The sequence below is a fragment of the Camelus dromedarius genome, chromosome 29, assembly GCF_036321535.1.
Source record: "Camelus dromedarius isolate mCamDro1 chromosome 29, mCamDro1.pat, whole genome shotgun sequence".
Taxonomy (NCBI): Eukaryota; Metazoa; Chordata; class Mammalia; order Artiodactyla; family Camelidae; genus Camelus; species Camelus dromedarius.
The window spans coordinates 1,310,191-1,335,346 of NC_087464.1; the positions used below are offsets into that span (position 1 = coordinate 1,310,191).

Here is a 25,156-nt window from a genome sequence, read left to right on the forward strand (position 1 = left end):
TACATTAAGACACAACGGCTACTGTATCAGGCAGCACAGATTATAGGAAAAACAAAACTCAAAACTCATGATCCAGCTGGGAAATAACCTTAAGCATCTGAGGACTCAGCCCCTTCTTTCTTATTCCCAAGTATCAGAAACATGCACGGTTATTTCCAGGGTAGAAACAGAAATCCTAGCGGCATTAGCCACATGATGGAGAGACAGTGACCCCTCTGAACTGCGTGAGACCCAGGGTGCTTGGCTGACCTTTCTGGTTCATCTCAGACTCAAGGCGTGGACAGAGTATGCATGAAATGAGGCCACCATTAGCTCACTAGAGGGACCCCTCGTGTCCCCCCCCCACCCCCGGCAGAGAGACGGCAGGACCTTTTCGGAAGCTCTGACACTGAGTCAGCATCCTGATGTCCCAATGGCTTTGGGGGTCGGTGCCGGCCAGCTGCGGGCTGGTGAGGGTGTGGGGCTGAGGACAGCATTCCTGGCTCTGAGAAACTTCAGGTCGGTTGCAGACATGCCAACTGCATCCAACCGGAACACTCCCCAGAAACACAGCACTTTGCTTTCCCTCAACGTGTTTCTCGGTGAAACCGGCGCTTTCTCAGGGCTGGTGTAAGCGCCCCTGAGCGCGGGCCTCGCGCCCTCAAAGTAAGCGGACGAGCGCCACCTGCTGGAGGTCATTCTCACCGGTGTTGGCTGAACAGAGCGCGCAGCTTACCGTGCATGTTTCTTAGGTATTTCATTAAAGTAGGTACAGGGAGTTGAGTTGGGCATTTGGACTTTACTGATAGACTAATTCCTGTGTATCCATCTTCACCTGCTTCATCTGCCTCCTCTATGAACAGGGATAATGATGGTACCGAATTCTTAGGGTGTTACAAAGATGACTTTATCTGTCTCAGGTATCTGGCACATAGTGAAGGCTATCTATAGACCTTTCTGAAAAGCAATTAGCAGCCCGGGTCTTGAGGTCCTTCCCATTCGACATCACCCAGGGCCTGGGTCTCACCTTTGTGCGGTGGGGGAATGGGACCTGGGACCAAGATCCTGGCCAGCACCTGCCTAAGACTTTCCACCCAATGCCTCCACCTACCACCTCCAAGGAGAGGCCCCAAGAGCCTCCTCGGCACCTTGGGGGAAATGTGGCCCTGAGCTTGCAGGGGGCTTCTTTCCAAGAAAGTCCCTGCCTGGAGAGGGAGGCCCAAGACACCAGCGCAGGGGAGCACCGTGCAGCAGCCCGGCTCCTGTCTCCCTAGGACTGAGTGACCGACAGCCTCCGGGGGGTCAGGCCCTATGGAGACAGAAATGTGCTGGAGATGACCCACTTGCAAAGGCTGAAGTGGTCCAGACTAACCGCCCAAAAGTCTCCACTGACTGGAGTGAACGGACCCAAGATAATTCCAGTCGTGTTTTGAAACTGAATAAGCAAGAAACCTGTATTACAAAGTCCTCATTTGTTTGTATCCCCCAAGTACAACGTGTTAGCCAGGCAGCAGCCTGAATCTGCATGACACTGGCAGAAACCTAAACACTGAGCGCGTCTGTGGAAGAGAATTTTTCTAGATCCCCCTTTCAAATCTATCAAGCTAAGGTCTGAGCGGTGAGATGGCCTAGGTTAAGGAAGGTGTTTGGTTCCGTCGCCAACGTTCAGTAAATTCCTCCTGAGGGCCAGCCCAGGAGCCAGGCACCGAGAGCCCACCGACTGCATGAAATTACACAGGATCATGTATGATGGAGACATGGTCCCATTGTCAGATGCTCAGAGTGCACCCGGGATGTCAAATGCAGGTGGCAAATGCTCCAGACCAGGTGACTCGGGAGCTCACCCAGGGGCTGGCAGGTGACAGAGAGGAGGCTTCAGGGAGCCAGTATGGAGCTGTCCGGGTGTCCAGTGCCCGAGAAAACTGAGGGAGGGAGTGGGCGCACACCCGATGGGGAGACGAGGTGAGGGCGGCGGTGCAAAGCCAGGTCCCCCAGCCCCACATTTAGGAACAAAGGTCATTCTCAGTCAAGCAAGCACACAAATTGTTCTGGGAGATTCGTTTCCCAAAGGGAGAGAAACTGATGTGACTGGAAATCTTGGGATGAGTGAGTGTTACACATGGGTTTTTCTACTGCTGGTCACGTCTTATGTAGCAAAACGGACTGAGACTTCTTTTCAGTTTCACAGGAGAAGTGTCAGTGAGGCAGTGCCAGAGGCCTCCCTGCTCCTGCTGTTGGAGGGAGAGGAACTGGATGGTTTTTCTAGAGAGTGACCTGGAAATATGTATTGAAAGGCTTATCCCCTGGCCAATCCCTGGACTTTAGCCAATGGATAGAATTATGTGCTTGCATGACAGTATCATTTATCACAGAGGAAAACATGGAAAGGATATGTTTTTTAGAGACTATGTCATGACAGGATCCTGAACTGATGGAATGCGACAAATCACCAAACTTGAGAACAATTTTTGATGACAAGGGTAAAGGTTTTCAATATATTTTAAATTGTAAAGGTAATTACAAAGCAGGTTTCAGAGAATGAGACCACTTAAAAACTACAGGAGAGTCATGTGTGGACACATAGATATACACACGTGTATGCATGTGTTCCTACACCCGGACACATGTGCATGGTACACATCAAACCTCACAGTGACTGTCCTTGGTCTGGATGTCATAACTGTATTCCACACTTGGTGATTTTCCATGCTTGTGAATTTTTAGATTATATATTGAGTCTTGTCATTAAAATAATGTCATCTTAAAAATGTCAGGATTTGGCCAATGTATCTGTTGGTGTCATGAAAGACCTTTTTAAGGAGATACTAGTGTTGTATGGATGGATGTGGATGCTTGTATGTGTATACACACATACACATACCAGGGCTTAGTTAAAAACTTCTAGTTATATGTGTATAATTTCCTTTAAGTATATTACCCACAAATCAAAACTATGTAGCATGAATATATTTCCTTCAAGTAAATTACTTACCCTGCACAATTGGGGCCAGCCAATTACCATGCAAAAATGTGACTGTGCTGCCTCCCAGTGGCCATTCAAGGAATAGCTCTATATATGATCATATTTTCGCACTGACCATCTCAGACTCTGCCGTGTATACTGCATTGAAAGAAACAGCCCCAAACAAACGACATTCCGGAAAAGGCACGGCTACAGAAACATACAAAGATGGTGGTTTCCAGGGGTCTGGGGGGAGGGAGGGAGGGAGCGGTGAATAGATGGAGCACAAGGGATTTTTAGGGCAATGAAGTTATTCTGTATGATACTATAGTCGTGGCTTCTTGTCATCATGCATTTGTCAAAGCCCACAGAATGCACAACAGCAAGAATGAACCCTAATGTAAACTATGGACTTCGGTTGATAAGAACGTGTCCATGTTGGTTCATCAATTGTACCAAACATGCCACACGGATGAGGGATGCTGAGGGTAGGGGAGTATGTATGTGTGGGAGAGGGCTCTGTGCGAACTGTATTTTCTGCTCAGTTCTGTTGTGAACATGAAACTGCTCTAAAAGAATAAAATTTATTTAAAAAAATTAAAAGAAACAGCCAACAGTAGTCTTAAGAGACCAAAGTAAAATGACCAAGGACTCATGAGCACTAAATGATAGTACCTAGACTTGAACTTAAGTCAGCCTAACTCTAAATCCAAGCTTTTTTCTCTTCATATTGCCCTAATTCAAAGCAGCATTTGCCACTGATGCTGAAAATTCATAAAGACATGCCTTCTTAAAATAAAAACAGCATAGGGGAACACACAGTGTGCGTGCGCTGTCCAGTGCTCTTTTACCAAGTGCAGCGTGTCCCTCTCCCCACGGAGGCACAGTGGCCGGCACTCCATGGCCCTAAGGCGGTCCTTCCGGGAGTCTGCACCTTCAGAGGGTGTGGAGGACACGGAGGTGAGAGGTGATTACGTCTCCCAGCTCACTTGTTATAAAGAAAATGTGTCGACTGCTCGGGCTCCTGGGGGAGTGGAATCAGGACTCGCTGTCATTCAGTGATGATAGGAAGTTCCACCCAGAAAAAGGAAAAAATTAGCATGGCTGGCCAGAAGGACAGCCATTCAGTTGCTGCATGGACTGAAGGCAAGCCCTGGGTTCTGTGCCTCCTCCCTCTTCATCTGGGGCACGGACAGCCCAGGGACTGTACTGCTGAGGGTCCCCTGGGGGATGCTGGCCACCAGCCTGACATCGGAAGCACAACTCTGGGGACAGTTCTGTAAAATGTGTCATTTTGTTTGCTACAAGATCATCCCGGAAGAAACTGCTCAGTACTTTGTAAGTGTCCACTCCTTGAGGGTCCAAAAGGACATGCCTGTTGCTCGCCTTGGGCTTTCCTTGAGCAGCTGGTGACTTTTACCTGTAGATCCTGTAAACAGATCACGCACTGGGGGTAGAAAGTTCTTAAGAACTGAAATTGCAGATTACCTCCAGGCAAGCGCTTAAGGCTTTTTAGAAGACATTTCGGGAGCTCGTGGCATCAACAGCTTATGCTTCCTTGGCTTCTCCGCAATCACCTATTTAAAGAATTCCATCTTTCTGAATTGTGTGCAGCTCTGCATACTACTTTACATGATTTCTGGAGCATGGTGGGGATTTTACATAAATGAAGCCTTCCCGTGTATAATAATCACTACAGTTACTTTTTAGAAGCTGGTAACAGTACTGTTTCAAACATTTCTAGACATTTGTCTCAGGTTAAAAGTGCATCATGTGAACCCTAGTTTGTCCTTCACTTTCATGCTTTTTTTTTTTAATTAGGTCCAAGTTTGAACAAAAATTTTAAAATATAGTTTTAGTTGAAAAATGTGCAGAAGTTTTATATTTCTTCCAATGTTTGGTAGCGTAAGCAGTGCGATAATAGAAACCCTTGTGCACAGAGCTTAGTCCGTATTTCCTAAAGATGGACACGACATGGGAATCACTGGGTCAGAGGATAACAATGGTTTTATATGACTCGTCAGGAGTGACTCAAGCACTAAGTAGAAAGGCTCAGTGACAGGAAGGGGCTCAGATGGGCTGTGTGATCAGTCCTGTCACCAGTAAACTGTTGCCATTTCACTGTATCTGCTAAATCCGTGGATTAAAATGCTGTCAAATTATAGCCAGAGCTCCAGCACATTAAAATTCCTAACACTTCCAAGTGGAACTACTCCCACCTTCCCAGTGTTGCATACGACTGAAAAAGAAAACCGGTTATCAGTTTTGCGGCTCATTCACAGCGGGCTCCCTCTGCACAAACAAGGATAAGTGACTGCTGACTAGTTGCTCTGGTTCTCACCATCTTCCTTCTGGGCGTGACACTTTAACAAGAGTAAGAAAAAGGCCAATATATGCCTAATAATGCTGTATCTCTCCAATTTTCAAATGTGATGGATTAAACAAGGAAATAGCTCACACCTGAACTCAAATTCCTGCTGCCCCCTCGCCCCCCAGCTGTGTGACCTTGGGCTGATCACCAAACATCTCTGAGCCTCAATCTGTTTGTTAGTTAATAGGAATGGTGTTCCCTAGCCGGCTGGGCTGTCTGAGGACTGAAAGGCTCTCTGTGTTTGTGAAGTTGCTTGGTACACAGACACTCAGTAAGGGTCCCTCCACTGCCTCTCCCTCTTCTAGACCAGGGGCTTATCTCACCACCGTGTCCAAGCCATCCCATTGTCTTAGGCAATGGACCTAACTGATCTCTCACTGTTAGAAACTAGATGTGAATCAAGAACAATAATCTATGGGGACTGGGGGTATTTCTATTCTATGAACAGAACGCAGGTGTGCACAGTAGGCTCACATGGTACCCACCCTGCATGGACCACCCCCAGCATCCACTAAGCCCTGGAACCCATCTCCACACCTGCTCTCTGCTCACAGGGCTAACCAAAGTGCTCTTAGTTTCACTGCCCAGCCTTCCTTTTCCCTAGAATGAGGACTAATTTTCAACCCTTGAGATAGTTCTCAGCTTCTCACATATTCTCTGAATGGAGAAGGCACTGTCCCGGGCACTGACGTGATGTTCACAACTCCTGTCTCCATCTGTGGGTGGAACATGTTCAAGATCAATGTAGGGAACAGGGAGAAGTGAGGCCTGGAACAGAATGCCAAGGTGTGTGCACAGCATCACCGATCAGAATCCTTACTGGGTTGTTTTAAGAAAAACCAAGTCCTGTTATCAAACAGGTTTGGGACATGATGTGTCAAAGCATTCCTCAGAATAAATGTTAGGACACACAGCTTCTAAAGACGACTGTATCAAAATTATTTTCCACTATGCCTACTTCTTTTAAATATAAGTTTATTGTGAAGAACTGTATCTAAGAGAAATTCTAATAACAGATACATAAATGCACATGCCTTTTTTTTTCTTAACTTGGCTTTAGTGCTTTTTTTTTTTTTTTAACTTAAAAAAACATTTTCTGAAGTCTGCTAAGGCCCACCATGGAAACTGAAAAACTATAATGGAATCTTTCTCACTGGCCAATTTATTGATTTACTCAGATGCAATAAATAATTCAGAATTTTAAGAAAAATGACTAATGGATCATTCAAAATGAGAAACTAAAATTTAACCTCAGCATTTTAAGTGTTATCAAACCATAGAAGAAAATGGGCTTTTAAAACTTCCAAAGGGTTGTACAATTACAACAAAAACGGAGATCTCCTTAGATGTTTTTAAAAATAAAATTTCTATAAAATAAATTTTCCCTAATTTATATTATCTGGGTCACTATTCCAAAGATGCTCTTGATTTTGAACAAATAAACAAGTATAGATCAATACCATGGACATACAGCAGACCAAGGAAGTAATCTACATGGACATCAGTACGGGCAGGTCAAAAGGTACAGAATACCCAAAACACACACACATACACACGACAGAATCCTCAAGCCCTCTGTGGGGCTGCAGGGCCCTTGGGGTGGGAGGGTCGGCCCTGCCCTGCCCCGCCCATCCCCAGAGCCCCGCCCATCATCGGAGCCCCCGCCCACCCCTGCTCCACTCCGCCCATTCCCCTGGAATCCAGCCCATCCCTGCAGGGCTGCCGGCCCCGCCCTGCCCCGCCCACCGCCTCTCCGCCGGGAGCCCTCTCTGCCCAGGCCAGCCCAGGCCAGCCCAGCCCAGCCCAGCCCAGCTCCGCCGCAGCCCCGCACCGGGCCGGCTCACCGCTCACCGCATGGTGTAGAGCAGCGTGCCGTCGTCCTCCAGCCGCAGCAGCTTGTTGGGCGTGGTCATGTTGTGGGCGATGGACTTCTTCCCGTTGTGGAAGAACGTGTCTGGGGTCCAGATTTTGCTGGCAAGAAGGTTGTTGAGAGGGAGGCGCTGCATGGGCCCTTTAAACCGAAGCCTTTCATCTTTCCAGCTTTGTCGGAAAAACACATCTATGGTATATTCCTAGTGCAAAGGAAGGCAACAGGGTGCGACTTAGCAGAGGCGGCCCCGGGCGAGTCCTTCGGGAGTTAGAATGTCTGGGTGGGGCCGCGCCCTCGGACCTACCATTTCCGTGTCGGACACTGGGCCGAAGCTGGTCACGTAGATGTCCGTTCTCACCTGGGTGATTCGTTCTGAAACACAGACACAGGTTCCTCGCCAGGGCGCCCAGCTCACCATGGACCGCTCGGCCCAGGATATTTACATGCTTTGTCTAGTGACCAATTTCACTCTTGGAAGTCAGAGGGCTTCTGTGATGTGTCTGGTACACTTGGAGGGCTTGACGAACACCAAATGAAACCCAGCTGCTCCAAAACTATCACAGGACGCAAACGGCCCGTCATACAGACAAAAGGGCCCGGGTCCCAGGCACTTCCGCTCCGGGGGGTGCAGTGTGAGTAGAGGGGTGACTCTTGCCAGAGACTTGGTGCTTTCCACACACGTGAGCGTCAGTGTCCTCCTGGGTGAACCCAGAACACCCCCAACCTCACAATGCACAACCCTCTCCCACAAACAGCAGCTTTTACAAAGTTAGACAATCAGGAGGAGGGGGACAGACTCCTCCCAGGACTTCCCATCCCAGCTGCAGCCTGGGATTGATCTCCGGAGACAGGGTGTATGAGAGGGTCCACAGTGTAGCCTTGAATAACAATGGCTTGAGGAGGAGGACCCACTCCCCCTTATATGGCATTCTGAATTGTTCGAAATTTTTATCATGGGAGATGTTCAATTAAAATTACTGAAAATATCCAGAGCAATGAAAGTAGCTAATAATACTGGGGGGACATGTGTGTTCCCAGGGTCCCACCAGGCCCTGTAACCCGCTATGGTTATGAGCACACTACAGCACCCCACTCTCCAACAAATAGCCCCAAACTGCTAGATTGTGTCATCACTGAGTCACAGCTCCCACGGCTTTCTCCCCCAGCACCTGGTTGTGGGGTAATCATATATGTGCATGGTGTGTATTTGCACGTGTACAAGTGTTTGATGCTGTGTTTTCAGTGCCTGTCTCCCCACTGAGATGCTGGCCCCAGAAGGCGCCTGCTTGACTCTGTGGTGTCCTCAGGGTCCCGCCCAGGGGGACTCGAATTTGAGTGGCAGAATGACAGCAGGAACTGACAGCAGCTCACTGGATCTCTAGTTGCTTTGACCCTGTAGGTGTGTCCACAGGGCCGGGAGCTGCCAGACATAGAAGCCTTGACTCCACGGGTGGAGTTAAACGGTGTCAAGGAGCCTACGAGGACCTCCCTTGCCCAAAAGGCAGAGAACGTCAAACCGTGCTTTAAATAACTGCCCCTGTTAAAAGTACAAACAATGGAGAAAGACCAAACGTTTTCCTCTGAGACTGCATTTGTTAGAGGGTCTCTACCTTACCTAACAGAGCAGGTTTCAAACGCATCACATCTAAACCAGCTAGAGCCATCACAAGGGCATCACACAGGCCTGGAAACAGCACATAATTCTCAGCACAAAATTAAGCCAACGGTACCCCGAGAGCATATCTTACCATCCATTTAATCAACTTCCACAGGGTCAAAGCAAATACTGTAATTACGGACCTCGTGAAAAAGTAAACACGTAACAAGCATATAATGATGTAAAGAACTATTGCACTGAGTAGTGGATTCTGAGAAGGACTTGCATACATATGAGGGTATGGAGTGGACTATAAATTATTTCTCAGCTTCAGCCAACACCTCAGAAGCGGTTCCTCCCTAAGTGAGCCAGAAATGAATATCATAATGCGTTATCTCGGGAGAAAAGGGAGTCTGCAGACAGACCACTTCCCCTGGCTTCCTGCACCTGGAAAATGATAACACTTAGGAGCCTTGGCAACACCATCAATTCTAACTCCTGGCGGGGGAGCTGTTTGAGGAATTGTTTGAATCAACAGCAAATGTGAGCTTGAGACTAAGTTTAAGCGAAACTTTTGGGCCTCAAGGGCCTTTGTCGAGGAGCACACACGGACCTCCGAGCCCAGGCCGCAGTCTGTTGTCATAGCCGTCCAAGAGCCCGTCCAGGATCCTGGTAAATATCGTGATGTTGTCATTGGTCTCATCTTTTACGGAACTGGTTGGCATTTGTGAAAAGCTTGGGAACAGAGAAACAAAAGAAAGAGTTCAAACTTATGTTACTTACTACTTACAAATTCTTCTCAAGGTATGGAAGCCAAGGAATAACAACCCAGGGTATTATTTTGCATGCATAAGCCTTATTCTCAAAAATCTGGAATAGCCTTAATTCTTGAATAGCCAGCTAGAGAGTGCTGGTCACCCATCCATCAACCTTACGTGATGCTCAAAATCCATCCCTCCCTGATTCTGAGGAGCTGTTTGTGTCAACAGTGTAGCCACTGCACATGGACTAGCAGAGCCTAACCCACTCACGAGGGATTTCAGATGTCTGGTTTAAACCCAGAAAACCTGAGTCTTTGGGTTATGGGGTGTCGAGGGGATATTTAAAAACTTTATACAAGTTGAAAGGTGAGATTGGTGTGCCCAAATTTCACTGCATTCTTAATCGGAAGCATCTGTGCTGCGAGCATTATGGCAGGCCTAGAGCAGGTGGCAAAGGAATGGCTGAGTCCATGAAGTCCCTCTGGGCTTCGGCCCCATCAGCTCAGCTAGTTGCCTGCACGCTCCGCTCCAGCAAAGCCCACGACATGGGGAGCAGGGATTGCAAAGCCCAGTTTTTAACCCCTGAGTTGACATGATGTCGCCTCTGGGAGCACAGGGCTCTGTGTGACCCAACGTGTCACCGTGCAATTAAAACCCTGAGAAGACTGGGCTGAACCTTCCAGGAAGACACAAGAAGAACAGTCTTGTTTGTACAATTCTGTGACGTTATCCGGGCCTCAAAAGTTTATGTCGATGAAGCAGCTAAGAAATGAGAAATGGCTCTGAACGGATTTGGGCAAACTGAGGAAGTTATCTGAAGGGAAGGAAAGTCGCAAGTCTAGAAGACGGTCACACGCCTGAACAACATGGATTCTGCCTCCGTGGAAAAAGCGGGGGACCATCGCTGCTTTTTTTCAGATGTGCAAGTAACAAGATGTATGTTATTGTCAAGAACCTGACCTACCCATGTGGCTTGGCTTCCAGGGAAACTCACTCAGCTGAAAGCCAGCTGTGGTCCCAAGAAGTCAGCACCTTTGGTACTTAGCAGAAGAACAGAGGACTCCGGGGACAGCCCTGAAGGGCCTGGCTCTGCTTCTGCGCCTTCTCTTCCATGAAGCGGCTGGAAGGAGAGCCAAGCCCCCACCATGGGCAGATGGACCCGAGGGAGGAGTCAGTGTGCACCTGCCCCACCCAGTTCTTGAAAATCGGTCATTTCCATTTGCGAGCATCTGAACAGATCAATTCTCTACTGGCCTAAAGGGATTCCCTTTTGAATGAGAGTATCAGGTTCTTCAGATCTAATTTCCCCATCACCATTAGAGCGCAGAGTCGAAGCTCTAACAACCTAAAATTCAGTCCTGTTAGTAGGAAGCACGCAGAGCAGATATTTTTTTTTTAGTTTGTGACTTAGTATTTAAAAATATTAAATTCCCTTTTCTCTGACCGCCATCGCAGTTTCACACGTTAGAAAGACAAAGTGTTCAGCCTTGTCTCTCGGCACTGACCCCAGGGTGAAGGGTCTTAACACCGACCTCCAAGTCTGCGAATGAAAGTCTGCACGCTTGCCCCGTTGAAATTTCATTGCTCAAACTAAATCTGGCCTCACTGTCCACTTCTCATGGTGTTCATAACTCTTATCAGTTTGGTTATTCAACTCTAGGCTCCGTCCAAGCGTCCAGTTTTTGGAAGGTCCCTGATGGCTTTTTAACTTAGAAGTGACAGCAAACCCACTGGTAGAAAAAGGTTACCATTTACATGTGGAATCTAGAAAAGCTGAATGTGTAAAAACAGACTAGAGTGGTGGTTACCGGGGGCTAGGGGGTGGAATTAGGGTAATAAACTTGCAACTAGAAGGTAAATAAAGTTCTGTAGATCTTAGCACATTAGTACAGCGGTGTGATTACATCACCAATACCGTGTTAGAAACTTCAAAGCTGCTAAGAGGCTAGATCTTACTGCCCCCACCACAAAAAGGGGAAGATGACCACATAACACAGTAGAGGTGTTAGCCAGTGCCACGGTGGTGATCATTCTGAAATATGCAAACAGATCAAGTCAACGTGTTACACACCTTCAACTCACACCATGTTACGTCAATCACGTCTCAATAAAAATTTAAAAAATTACAATCAGAAAAAAAAGAGAAGAAAAAGCATATCTTAATGCTTCAAGTGTATGTTCAAAACTATTCCATTATCTGCTGTGAAAATGTTCTTGAATTATGTTTGATCTGAACAGCCCTGACTCCGAGGAGATGAAGGCCACGGAGGTATCCCGCAGCCCGCACAGTGCAGGTGCGCGGTCTCCCCAGGCCCTGTGCTGCCCCGCTCCGCCCCAGACTCGGGGCATCACCCTCCCTCGTGGTTCTGAATCCCGCTGCACAAATACCCGAGTCATTGCCAGAAGCGATGGGACAGCACGCAAGGCCTAAGAATTCCAAAGCTCCCCTTCTGGGCCAAAAATTTTTTTAAAAAAAGAGTTCAAATGTACCTTCCCCATTTAAATCAAATATGTCTACCCCATAATTACACTTTTCTCGGAGGAATTTCAGTATCTGCCCTCTTTTGCTATAACTGCTTCTTATGTTTATCTGTGGACTGTCTTTTTTTTTTTTTTTTTTTTTCCCGGATCGATGCCATGGCTGGGGATCTGCAGTGGTTTCTTCTCTGAATTTATTGAAGATAGGACCTAGGAGGTAGGAAATTGCTTCTTAAAAATCCTGAAATGCCTGTCAGGGCAGGAGTAGAGGTTCCTCTGAAGGACATCTGGGAATTCCGCCTCAGTTCACCAGTCATCCTCAAAAACAGTGCGTCTGTACAGCTCGTGGTTGCAAAATACCGTGGAGAGGGAGGCCTTTGCCTCATCACAGAGGGCAACCGACGTGCCCGCTTGCAGGAGACTCTCAGAGGGTTCCGGGGAGCCCGCTCGTGCACAGCAAGGTGAGGCATCTTTAAGGCTGCTTCTACCAACAAGAGCAACTCGGCGGGCTCTGCTCTGTTTGGGCTGCAGGCTAAACCACCTGAAATACACAGACCCTGGGCGGTGCCATCAGTGAGCAATTCCGGGCACAGCCACATGCGCCCGGCCTGCAGGTGGACACACGGGGCGCCCGCGGCTGTCGGGAAGCTCGCTCCGCTCGGGCGCAGACCTTCCAACTCGGCTTTTCTTAACAGTGCTGAGCACAACCAGAGCATTCCGCTGGCTGAGGCCCGCTGTGAGCACCCGGCTGCCTCGGGGAGCAGCTGAACGCGCTGTTCTTGGGGGCAGATTTTGTGAGCTGAGACACTAGCTCCACTATCACTGACAAGAGCTTTAGATAAAGTAGAAATACTTGAAAATGCTGGTGACTTCCCCTTCAGCATGAAGATTTAATTAACTAGGTTCTCTTAAAATATGAACCATTTTCTTACATGTAGTGCGTGCTTTCTACAAACACATGTCACATTTAGTCCATGAAACAGCTCCAACATTTTCAGGTTACTGATGTTCCAGAAAAGAGATCACAAAGGGAATAAGAGAACCAACACCCACTTTAAAGCATGCTCAGTTTTGTGTATCTCCCTGCCCGGGTATCGGTCTACACAAAAGGCACAAGGACCTGACTCCTAAACTTGGGCTCTGAGCTCCATATTCCAGCCTGAGGATGGAGGGTGGCGGCTGTGACCCGGGCAGGGACATGGGTGGACACAATGTTCAGGGGTTGGAAGGGCTTCCTCAAAAGCTGTGAGTGGCCCCTGCCAGCTTTGACGTTCTGGGTCTTTCAGAGACTTCTGATGAGGTGGAGTGGGGGACGGGCAGCCATGAAATGTGGGCCACGAATGGGTTTATTTCACCAGCAGGGTGTTTCAGAACAATAAATGCGAGTAACTCTAGAAAAAGTAAACTCTGGCAACTGTGCAAATTTCCCACCTGTCTCTGTTGTCCTACATCAGTCTCTTCAAGGCATTTGACTCTGTGACTCTCACATGAGCCTCTTCTAGGTTTCTAGGCATAGATGTCTAGAGACTCGGCGCTAATTGATTCAGGAGGAATGGGCGTGGCTATTTTTTTCAAGTTCCTTTCAAATTCAAGAGACCTTCATGCGCAGCTGTTTGGGAAAGGGCTGCTCTAAGCTTATCTAGGTTGGAAACGGAAAGGTGGCTTTGAGCCAACTGCCGGAGTGGCTCTAAATGACCCCAGAGAGCGTGTCTCCTCCGTCACACCTTCAGAGAGGCTGTCAGGTTGGGCTCAGTGCTCATTCCAGCAGCTCAGCTCAACAAAGGTACTTGGGGTGTCTACTGCGTACCTAGTATTGGGGTGAGTGCCGGGGATGTGACGATGACAATAGGGACATCCCCAACCTCAAGAAGATGACTGTATCTAAAAAAGGGCCACGTTCCCCGAGGATTTCAATAGAACATGGTCAGTATAGGAATCTATCCAATACTCAAGGCATTCTACGAACCCAGAAGGGAGGAATCCAGCTGGAACACTGAGGAGAGGAAAACGGACCTGGGCCCTCAAACATGAGGATCAGGAGATCAGGTCTCAAGCCAGAGGAAGGGGTTGTGTGCAGTGGCACTGAGAGAAGAAATAATGACGTACGCAGAGGGCGTGTAGGAACTCTGGTGAGAAGTGCCACGTGTGCCGTGAACCACAGCACATTCACTGCCACGTGCCACTCCCAGGATCTGGCCCGAAGGTGGTGGGAGACTCAGAGCAGCTAAACAGGAGCGCTGTCTTCCCTCGTGGGCCTCAGGCGCCTCGGGAATGATGGACTTAGCAGCGGCAAGACTGGAGGCAGAGGCCAGTGACTCAGGCCCCGGCAGTGGGGGTGGGGGCGGGATGGACGAAGCCATCAGCGGGGCTTCTGGCTGGGAGTCCGGAAGGCGGAGGGAGGAGTCTGAATACAGCAGGACAGGGATCCCAAGAGAGCTGTCTCTGAAACCAGCCGGTAATCAGCACAGGGTGAACCAACCTACAGCAGAAACCATGCACCACCCTGAAAGGGGAGTGAGCAAAAAGCTGTCATTATTGGTCAAATCTGAGAGCCTTTACTTTTTGAGGAACTGTAAAGAACTTCACTCCAACAAAGCTTCTCTATCAGTATTATAATCTCTTGTAAAAACAGTAACAATGTGCTGTAGACGCCATCTTTAAAGGTGCTCGTTTGGTATATGAAAGGGTACAAGTTCAACAGCCGTGTCACCATTTCCGGGGAAGAGACATCTCTTGACTCTCGCACCAGAAATGATGCTGTTGAGGGCAACGTGTGATGCACATCTTGTGATATGATCTCTGCTTATGCTGATGGCCGTTTTTGATTTACACAAAATGGGACACGGCAACCTCTGCGGACCGGCTTTATCGTGAACTTCCTTTGGGACTTGAACTGGATCACTCTTAAGCAGCAGCTTATCCGTCTTCTTGAATTGCATTCCTTTCTACATTCTTCCTCCAGGATTTAAATGTCTTCTTCAGTGTATTTGCTTATTACTTTAAGCTCATCAGATAAATACCTCTAAATGGCACCATTTTGTGATGTTTTCCTCAAATTTCCATTGCACGCCACTTTAGTTAACCATGTTTAAAAATAGTAAAATAATTTTAAAAGCATGGTGGGTAGAGCCAGACATTAAAGTCAACCCTGAGTCTCCAAATAAGAGCTGTTCCCTCTTATGGTGGAAACCATGGACTTGACACATGTGCTTTACCTGGATAAAGTCACGGCTATGAAACATTATGCCAGAACTCTTAGATTGCTCCCACTCCCTCAGACTGCGTGTCAAAGGTGCCCCCAGTCTTGCCCGTCAGCTCCCTAAACAGTGCTCCAGTCCACCCTACCACTGCCCACCCCCACTCACGCGGACTTGTCTCTACCACTGCAGCATGGTTCAGAATCCTACCATCTACAAGGTAGAACCCAGGTCCCCGTCTTGCAGGCCACACCCCCTCTTCTGACCCTGCCCACATCCCTAGGTCAGCCCCTCCCCCTCTGCCCAGCCACACTGGGTACCTACCCCACATGTGTGATCACAAAGCCCACGAATCATCCGGATGCTTACCATGCAGGGTTTCCGCTCCGTGCCTAAACATCCCCATCGGCAATCACACCTGCCATAGTACATCAGGTCTCAAAAGTCTCTCATTCACCCGATACTCCCTTCCAGGTGTCATTGCATCCTTTGCCTCTCTTCTCGTCAAAGCTCACCGAAGAGCTGTCTGCTCTAGAAGGCTCTGCTGCCTCTCCTCCCTTCCCTCCCCCAACTCCAGTCTGGCTTTGCCCACCTGCTCCCAGTGAAACCTCCCTTCTGGCTGCTCCTGTGCACCGCCAAGCCCAAGGGACCAGTGTCAGTCCTCAGCCGCCTACGCCCCTTCTTACAGCACTTCCCCCGTGGCCTCAGGGCACCACTCTCTTTCTTCTAGTCTTCATCAGCCTCTTCTCCTCCTCAGTCTTGCTTGCCCTGCCCCTCGCCTTCTAGGCCTTAAGCACTGGTGTGTTCCGGGCCAGTCCAGGGAGCCCTTTTCAGTCTGCACTCAATCTCTGCTTGGTCTCATTCCATCCAAATGGCTCTAAATCTCTCTCATACATGGAAGACCCTCAGGTTCATGGCTCAATCGCTCTCTCTGACTCTGGACTTCCATGTCTAACGGTCCGCCTGGCCACTTGGATATCTAACAAGCGTCCCGCAGGGCTTAATGTCCCAAACTGCACTCAGGAGTTTCTCTAGGACCTTTTCTCCTACTGTCTCCTCCAGCCAGTAACAGGCAGCTGGACCCACCACGTGCCCAGGTCAAGTTCTGGGGAGGTCACCCCGACTCCTCTCCCTCCGTGTTCCTGCCAGCCCGCCCACAGCTGCTGCTGCCCTCCCCTGGGCCAGCGCACTGTCCGCAACTGCTCTCCCTGGTCCCTCCTGGACTAAGTAAGCCTCCCCGCCCTAGACTCTACTTCATTCTCCACTCAGCAGCCAGACACAGCTTTAAAGTTAGTCACGTGACTGTCACACCTCACTGGGGTCCTATGTCACTCTTACTTCAATGGCCAACTGCTCCCGCCTGCTACCACCTAACGTGGCCCCAGTCCTTCGTGACCTGACCACCCCGCCCCACCGCCTCCCTGATCTTGCCTCCTACACATCTCGCCCTTCCTCACACTGCCCTCCTGGTGCCCTGCACCTGTCCGGTCTTCCCCAGGAATAGCCCTGCTCACGTCCCCACTTTCCTCAGACGTCGGCTTGAGCACCTCTCTGCAGCACTCACTACCCCCTGCTCTGAATCACTCCTCAGCAATCCTTGGGACCCAACTGTTAAGTGTTTGTCTATCCTAACCCCAGAATGCATCCTGCTGGAGGGCAGGCTCCTCTCTGCCCCTCACAGGGTCTCGGGGTCTAGAATGGTACCTGGCACATCGGAAGGACTCAACAAACACGGACGCGGCAGCAGGGCAGCATCCTCCCGGAGGCTCACGCCCCAGCCCCAGGACCTGTGAGTGCGAATGACTACCTCACACGGCAAGGGAGGCTGCAGACATCACTAAGGTTACGTGCTCCGCCGTGGCCACCGCACGGGTGCAGCAAACCTCAGGTGTCTCCCGGCCACAACACCCAGGAGGACAGCTAGCCCGGACCCAGCACCCCCTCCTGCCCGGCCGCGTTTCCGCATTTAGCATACATCCAGCAGCTTTCCTTCACATCAGCCCTGTGACGTGGGATCCGTTACCGACTCCACTTGGAGATCAGGAAGCCGAGGCGCAGGCAGGTTTAGTAACTGCGATGCCACACAGTAAGTGCGCAGCGACAGAGACCAGAGCAGCTGAACTGCCCTCTGTCAGAACGACAGCTGCATCCCTGAAACGGGCACCAGGTTGGTTACAGAGTGACGGCCCCACTTGCTGTTGTTGTTAACACTGAAAACGAACTGGCCCTGGGCTGCATTTATTTTTAAGTTTGCCGTTTGATCTTGAAATAGTGTTAAATAAATACATATAGAATTGAATTTTCAGTGAACAGCTAAAGCACAGTGTATCTTAATTTTCCTACCATATGATCGCTTCTCTGTAACATCATCCTAGTACATACTTTGTATTTGATTTTATCCGGGCTACGTTATACTCACTATCTTCAGAGCAGTGTTATTTGAGTTCTAGGTTAGGACATTCTTTTGTTTTCAATGCACCGATTTCTCCCCATTCTATCCCTTTTCATTGCACTTTAAATATCTGGACAATCTGGAGAAGGTATTGGCCCCAGCCCTGAGCCTGGAGACGGGTCCTGACTTTGCCAGTTTCCGATGAAACTCAAACTCGTTTCTCTGGGCTCTACCACCTGAACTCTCTTCACCTACGAAGCGAGGGTTTTGCGAAAATTGAACAGTCCATGTTTGGAAAATGCACCCTGGAAAGGAAGGCGACATACCCGCACGAACACCGACCACTGTCGCTGTGGCCACCTGAGTGCCAGAATGAGATTTCTCTCCTTGTGACTCTACGACTTCCCTTTGCAACCCCGCAGCAGTCACAACAGGCGCGCCACGCAGCTGTGCCTTTGTGCAAATCCTGAAGCCCACGGCCTCCTTCTCCCCTTGAACCAAGCCAGTGACTCATCCTGGAGCTGATCGCCAGGCGGGGCTGGCTGGCTCGGCTCTGGCTGAGTGTCCTTCCACGCCTGGCCTTAGCTCACTGCCTGATAAACGGTGGGCATGATAAACCTGTGACGAGTATCTTCTATAAAGTGTGTCATTTGGAAAGCGTTTTCTTTTGGTGCCTTAAAAAAAAAAAAAAAAAACACCTGCCGGGCGTTAGTCTGTAGCACAGTCTTAGTCACCTGCAATGTTTACTAGATGAGAGGTCTCTGGCCGCCCCTGCCACCTCCACTTAGAAGCCCACCGCAGGTGCTTCACAGCACCGCTCCGTGTTTGTGTCTTTGTTAAGGATGATTGGCTGTCCTGGGGCTGGTGAACTTGCGGCTACCTTGCCGTCCGGGGATTCACAAGAGAGAACTTGCCATTTAAAAGGACAGCGTGAGTACTTGGATGACTCAGAGAGCGTGTACTTTCTGCTCTAGTTAAGAGAAGAGAACTGTCCTTGAGAACGCGAATGAACAAGCCCTCATCATGAAACCAAAGGTCCCAGTTAGCACGCTTGTGTACACAGACAAAGAAGGACCTGACCCATCCCTGTTCTTAAGTTACTTCTACAAGAATCTTGCCTATTATTGCCAATTATAAAACACTGCTTTCCAAAGTCTATTTGAATTGTAGCTCCTCTGCCATAAAATTCTAACATATTTTTTTCCAATAGATAAACCTCTAAACTATGTTTAATACAATTAAATAAATGGAATCAGCTTTTAACTTATCATTGAGCCACTCCTTCTCACATTTATCTCACAATTCTCACTGGTCGATGGAGTCTGATAAAGTATGATTTTTCAAATGATGATATATTGGTTCCAGATCAAATTTAATGTTATGCATTTTGACATTATCTTAATTCAAACGTTTCTGTGCTAGTTTTTCTATACCACGTGCATTGGATTACCAGTCTTGTTAAAATCATTATAATGCCTCAAATAGTACCATGTCTCTAAACGTGATATCGCATAAGGCTGACAGTCAAATAAGGCTTCTGTTCTGTTACACACTTGACTCATGCTCTGTTATGTAACTGAAAACAGAAGGATTACAGGGCTACCGAAAACGAGCTACTGGTGGCTCTGATCAAACTCAAAAAATAAAAGGGAGAAGGAGAAGAAATGATTCTCATACATTTTGAAGGCAACTTCCCATTAATGATCTTGTATAATCGCCAACTGTATTCCACTTACCACATCTATACATTTCCCATGGCCAAATCCACCTTTCACAGACACGGCGTGTCCCTGTGTTCGTGCACAACAGCCCAGGCGTTCTTGCCCCTTTCCCTCTGCTCCCCAACTGCTCTCCCGGCACCCTCCGACCCCTCCTCCAAGTTGTCTGCTTTCCTCTATGTATTTACAGGCACCAGCATTGCTCTTGTCCCACAGCGTTCAAATCAGGGCCTTCCATGCTTCCCCACTCACCTTGCTTTGGAACCAAATCACATCAACTCTTTCTTTGGGGGAAAACAACCCAAACTCTTTTTTTTTTCTCCCCATAATCTCAGAATAGCAAACTCTCTCTGCCCCAAAGCAGAGAAGACCTTTCAGTATTATGTCCCTTTTCTCTAAAGATCGGTCTGACCTGGACCTTCCCTGCCAACCACGTAAAGTCAGGTGGGGACCCAAGGACCACCAGACAGGTTCACTCTGCGGAGGGCTGAGTACAGAACCCCAGCATGACTGGCCTGAGGAACGTCCCCAGTTAGCCATGCGCCGTGCTCGCCTTCCCAGCTCTAAAACAGGGCTAATGATGCTTAGCTTGTAAGGCTTCTCCTAGGATTCACCTAAAACAGGCAGCCTAGAAATCGGCACTCCATACTGCGATCGCTATTATTTTGTCCAGATTTTAAGTTAAGTGTTCTGAAACTTTCTTTGCAATTTGACAAAATTATCCTTAAGTACGTTTGGGGTAATAAGTGAGAGAGAAATAAGTAGGGACTTGTGACCCAAATGTCAAGATGTTTTCTGTTGAAAACCACGCCCTGCTGGGCATCAGAAGCAAGTGGACACGCAGGGCCAAGAGCTAAAAGCTCTCAGAGGCGTGGACGTAAAATCCCACTTACAGGAAGACCTTCTGATAGAAATGATCTCAAATAGAACGACCGTAAGCCAAGCAAGTTCACTGTAGGCAAATGTGCAACAGCACAACCCAAGACACTGTAAACATCCCACATGAGCTGGCGAGGAAGCCTTTATGCACCATAATAACACTCATCCATTTTAAGTCATGCATTTTAAAGAGTTTGTAGAACAAAGCACTGGAACGCAGAAAGCACAAAAACACAAAATCGAAGGCACAGTATGATCCCAACTGTGTAAAACTAGGCATGGACACAGAGGGGAAAAAACCCCACTAAAATCTGAAGGATGACTGCTTCTGTGTGGGGGAATTAAGGAAGTTTTCCTTTTCTCACACACTGTCCTGTGTCTCACACCTTTCCTGCAGTTAGTAGGTGTTATGTTAGGGAGAACCATCGACCTTCTGTCTAACAGTCAAAACTTCTCCAGCAGCTAATTCTCTACAGAGACTGAGGGCTGTTTTACCACTTGTTCAGTATTAGCATCTAGAAACTAGTTGCTATCTATTTTGAAGATGACTTCAGAAGGACATCAAATTAAATAAGAAATAAAATATAGCTACTTCTCATGGCCAAATCCTATATTCACATTCCTTCATATTTCAGACTTTCATCCACAAGGAAGTATAACTTCATGACCATAGAAGGCGAATTCACAAAAACATACGTGACCAAACTCTACAAAAAAAATGCATGTTCCCAATCCTAGTATGTTTCTTACCTATGAAATCCTGCTAAAGGTATTAACTAGGGTATTAAATGGGAAATTTAAATATCGTGTATGACTTCACTGCTATACACATTCTCATTCAGAGGAACACTGGGGGCATCCTGGTTAAATCTTAAGAGGATTTAGCAGCTGGGAGAGCCCACAGAAAGGAAAATGTCCATTGAATAGACAAGGAAACTGAAGGCACAGATGGCCGGGTACCCACTCAAGGCAGGAGTAACAGCTGCTGCTCGGTCCCAAGGGAATACTCTGAATGGCTAAGAGGCACATCCCACAGGCATGGTTAGGGTGTTCTGCTACCCTCACGGTGCTGAGGGCTGGACAAGTCCCTGGTGGACCTGGAACACCGTCTCAGTGCCATCGTGAACCAGCCACACACCTGGGGAATGGTGTCACAAGCCTCTCTGTCTCTCAGTTTCGTCCTCTGCATAGACCAGGGGATGTCAGAAGCACAGAAAATGTCCAGAGGACAAAGAGGGAATGCCTTGGATTCGGGAGGGTCCTCCCTCAAGCCCCCTCTGTGTCTCACACAAGCGCAAACCGCCCTGTACCACCTCTGAAGCTGATTTTCACAGAACGGGTGCTTGGCAACTTTGGCCCTAAAATTTAACTTCTTAATTATACTCCACCAATTTCAAGTTACAGTCCTTTGGATTAGCCAGAACAATTTTGGGAAGGAGAGGAGAGAGGAGGAACGTCGGCGTATCTCTTAAGAACATTTATGAAGGAAGTTGGTTGTCACTAGCTGGATGAAAAAAGATTAGAATCGGTACACTGATACTCAAGGCCCAGATGAACGAGCTGAAAAGAGCTGAAACCCGCCAGATGCCCCGGGGAGTCTCCTGTATTTGCACCTGCATTCGGAGGGCCTCGATTCAAGTCCTCTGGCTCAAGCTAGGACCACTGGGAGTCCCTGTCAATGCTGCATAGCACGCGCCTGGCTTTAAAGGCAAATTCCTTTGCATAATGGAACCAAGGAGAGCAATCAAAATGTTGAACACTGCCTTGTCCAACAGGCAATACATGTCCTTTATGCATGTCAACTTCTGAATCTTGCTTTAACTTGAGTAGGAGGAAACACAGCTGACTCTGAAACCATCTTCTGCTTCCATTTCTGCAAACATTATCTGCCTCTTTCCTCTGACTCATTTCAGGGACCCCACACTTGCAGCAGCCTTGCTCAGGCACAAAGCGTGGGGTAGGGCAAGGACTCTTTTATTTATTTACGACAAGTCGAAGGGCACAGGACTGCAAACGTGGCCAGCGAGGCCTGGCTAATGTACCGATCAGCAAAGTTTCTGAAAGGCACTTGTGCCCCGAAAATTGTAAAATCAAAGCATAGGTGGTAACTTACCCAAAGTGACTGGCTAAGTTCATGGAAATACAAAAGAGAAGGAGGTTTTTGATCATGATAAAGCTAGAGAACATTCCATTGTCCATTCCCAATGAGAATAATAGCTGAGGTGGACGAATTTGGAAGAATAACTGTTCCTTTCTCCAACTTGATCTTGAGGCTGAAAGGTACAGGGGGGGAAAGCAGGTAAACATGAATGTTTTCGTGTCACAGTTCCTGGAATCAAATCACGCTGCTAACACACACAATTCAGAAAGAAAGGAGCCTGGCTGTCCTTTCCCAGCCCAGTTCCACATCAGGTGTTATCTGTGGTCACTGACCACTAAGTTGGGGCATAAAAAGTTGTTACAACACAGCTTAATTTTCACTCAGAGTGCAGAATCATTCTCCTAATTTATTTTTCCCGAGTCTCAAACACTTAACTTTTTAAACCATGTTATCAAATGACCCATTAGTACTATTATTAGAACAAATGCCTGAAGTTATCTAACTGTATTTTGCATCTGTCAAATCCACAAGTGGAATAATATTACCTTTCTGAAATATTTGCCACGCGTTCAAAGCCAGCAAGCTACTCCTTGTTCTGCAAGGTGCTGAGAGGAGGTATGTGGAAAGAGGGGGAAAAAAAGACACGTTTAAGAAACAGGTCTTCTATACAAGATCACGACAACATAAGCACTGCTTATAAGAGAAGGTTGCCGCTTTCTCAGCATTCTGTCCCTGAGACTAAATCACTTAATAATCACTGCATTTGGAGGAAGTCTCTCGGCTCTGTCCTAATTAATGCATTTGAAATCCAGGCAGGCACAGTCCCTGAGCCCTGCAGCTAACCTTATCGGAGGCATATATTTCTCAGTATGCGCATAATGCAACCAGGTGCACATCACATAGGAACACCGCGTGTTCAAAAGAAACATTTTCCCAAGGCGACCCCAGGCAAACTCCGGAAGACGGAAACACACAACAGGTACTTGCACCTCACAAGCAAAGGCCCTCGAGTGTTGAAAGGCATGGCGGGGGTCGCCTGGGCACGTCCTGGGGCTTGTCGCCAGACCCGGGCGGGAGTCCCCGCGGCAAGCACGCGGCGCTGCATGCGGGAAACCCGGGCGGTGCCCACGGCTGCCCTCAGCTCGGAGCCGGGACCCCAGAAGAGAGGCTGCTCTGCCCCGGTCCCGGGACCACGGCCGGGCGCTGGTGGGCGCGGAGGCGGCACTGCGGAGCCGCAGCCTCCGCCGGCCGGGCGCCCGCGGCCCGGCAGGGGCGGCCTCCAGCCCGGTCCGCAGAGGCGCGGGGGCGCCTCCAGCTCGCCGACCCTCCCCGGCTCGCCTCTGGCCCCGGCAGACCTCCCCCATCTCCGGCCCCGGGTCCGAGCCGAGCGTCCTGCCGAGCAGGGCTTTCTCCCTTGGCGAGGAGCGCGCGGTGCAGCAGCGGCTCGGTGTCCCCTGGCCTCGAGCAGCGCGCGCGACCTGCCCGCGCTCCCCGGCGCGGAGCCTGCGCCCACCCTGCAGGCAGCGCTGGGACGCCGCGCGCCTCGAAGCCCCGGGGCCCGCCTGGCCCTCTAGGTGGGCGATCTCGCTCCTCGGCTCCAGTGACGGCGGCGGGCGCCCCACGCCCCAATTCTTACCCGCGGGCCCGTGAGCACTGCGCCCTGATGCCCCGTCCGGCAAGGGCTGCGCCCCTCTGGACGCCCCTGCCCTCCAGCGCTGGCTGTGCCTCCGCAGTCGCCGGGGGAAAGTTTGCGCTCCCGGCCGCCGCCGGCGCCCCGCCTGTCTCCACCTCCCTCCCCGAGCCAGGCAGCGCGCGGCGGGGGCGCCCCGAGGAGAGGCATGCGGGCCGAGCCGGGGCCGCCCGCCCCCTCGCCCTCGCCCGCATCCTCTTACCCCACTGCCCCGGCCCGGCGCGCCCGGGCTTACCCTGCGCGCCGGCCCGGGAAGACGAGCCGTCGGCGAGGGTGCATTCTCCACTGCCGCCTGTTCTCGGCCGGCCGGCGGGCGCGGAAGGCAGGTGCGGCGTCACCGCCCCATGCTGCCAGCGCGAACTTCCCCAGTCCCTCCGGGCGGAGAGGACCGGCGCCCCTCGCGCTCCGCCGCCGCCGCCTTGCGGCTCGCTCCGCGCCGCGCCCGAGGCCGCGCGCTGCCCGCCGCAGACCCCCCCGCGCCCCCAGCGCACTGGCGCGCTCGCTCTCACCTCTCCCGAGCGCCACATGTCGTCTCCGGCTTTGAGGAACGTTCCTCTGCAGAGGCGCTCCGGTAGAGGCCGCCAGACTCTCACCAAATGCGCCCTCGGGCCGGCTCCGCGGAGGGGGAGGGCGCAGGGCCCGCGGCTCGGCCGCGTTTGGGACAGGCCACGTTTCTGAAGTTTCTCGAGGGCCTTCAGCAGCATATCGGTGCCTCCTTGTAATAAGCACCTGCCGCTGTTTCCAGAGCAGAGATGGAGAGGGAGGGGCAGCAGGCAGCGGCCGAAGGCCGTTGATCTGAGAGCCTTCCTCTTCTGGGCCGACCCGAACACCTTACAGATCTGGCCTCAGCCCCGCCTCAGTCCCCAGCACAGGCCTCTGTCTGCATCTCCTATTCAATTTAGAAAGAAACTAGCTTGTGAGCCACCCCCCCCCCCTTTAAATCTCTAATTCATTGCTACGGGAGGGAAAGTCAGAGTAAGACTGGAAATTAATTAGAATTAAACGCTCACCTAATTGCAGTATACATTTGGGGGTTTTATGAAGTTCCAATTCATGACAAGAAGCCGCCATTTCAGGAGAAAGGGGCCCTGGGGTCTGTGGCGCAGGCACTGGCGCGGGGCACTGCCTCCCGCAACACGCGCGCGTGGGGTGTCATTGTTG

The 25,156-nt window shown here is 49.8% G+C and overlaps 1 protein-coding gene across 4 annotated transcripts in view; it reads right to left on the minus strand.

Annotated features, from left to right (window-relative positions):
* The window catches only part of GABRA5 (gamma-aminobutyric acid type A receptor subunit alpha5), a 79,204-nt gene extending 54,769 nt beyond the window's left edge, over positions 1 to 24,435 (minus strand). Inside the window, exons 1-6 of one of the 4 annotated variants that reach the window (XM_031440430.2) lie at positions 24,231 to 24,434; positions 22,851 to 22,910; positions 22,318 to 22,477; positions 9,393 to 9,514; positions 7,487 to 7,554; positions 7,164 to 7,384 (exon numbers count right to left, since the gene is read on the minus strand). In XM_031440430.2, the coding sequence (XP_031296290.1) occupies positions 7,164 to 7,384; positions 7,487 to 7,554; positions 9,393 to 9,514; positions 22,318 to 22,403 (497 nt within the window). In that variant the 5' untranslated portion in view covers positions 22,404 to 22,477; positions 22,851 to 22,910; positions 24,231 to 24,434. The other 3 variants (XM_031440431.2, XM_031440432.2, XM_031440433.2) reach the window with 3 other exon arrangements.
* Between the last annotated feature and the right edge of the window lie 721 nt (positions 24,436 to 25,156).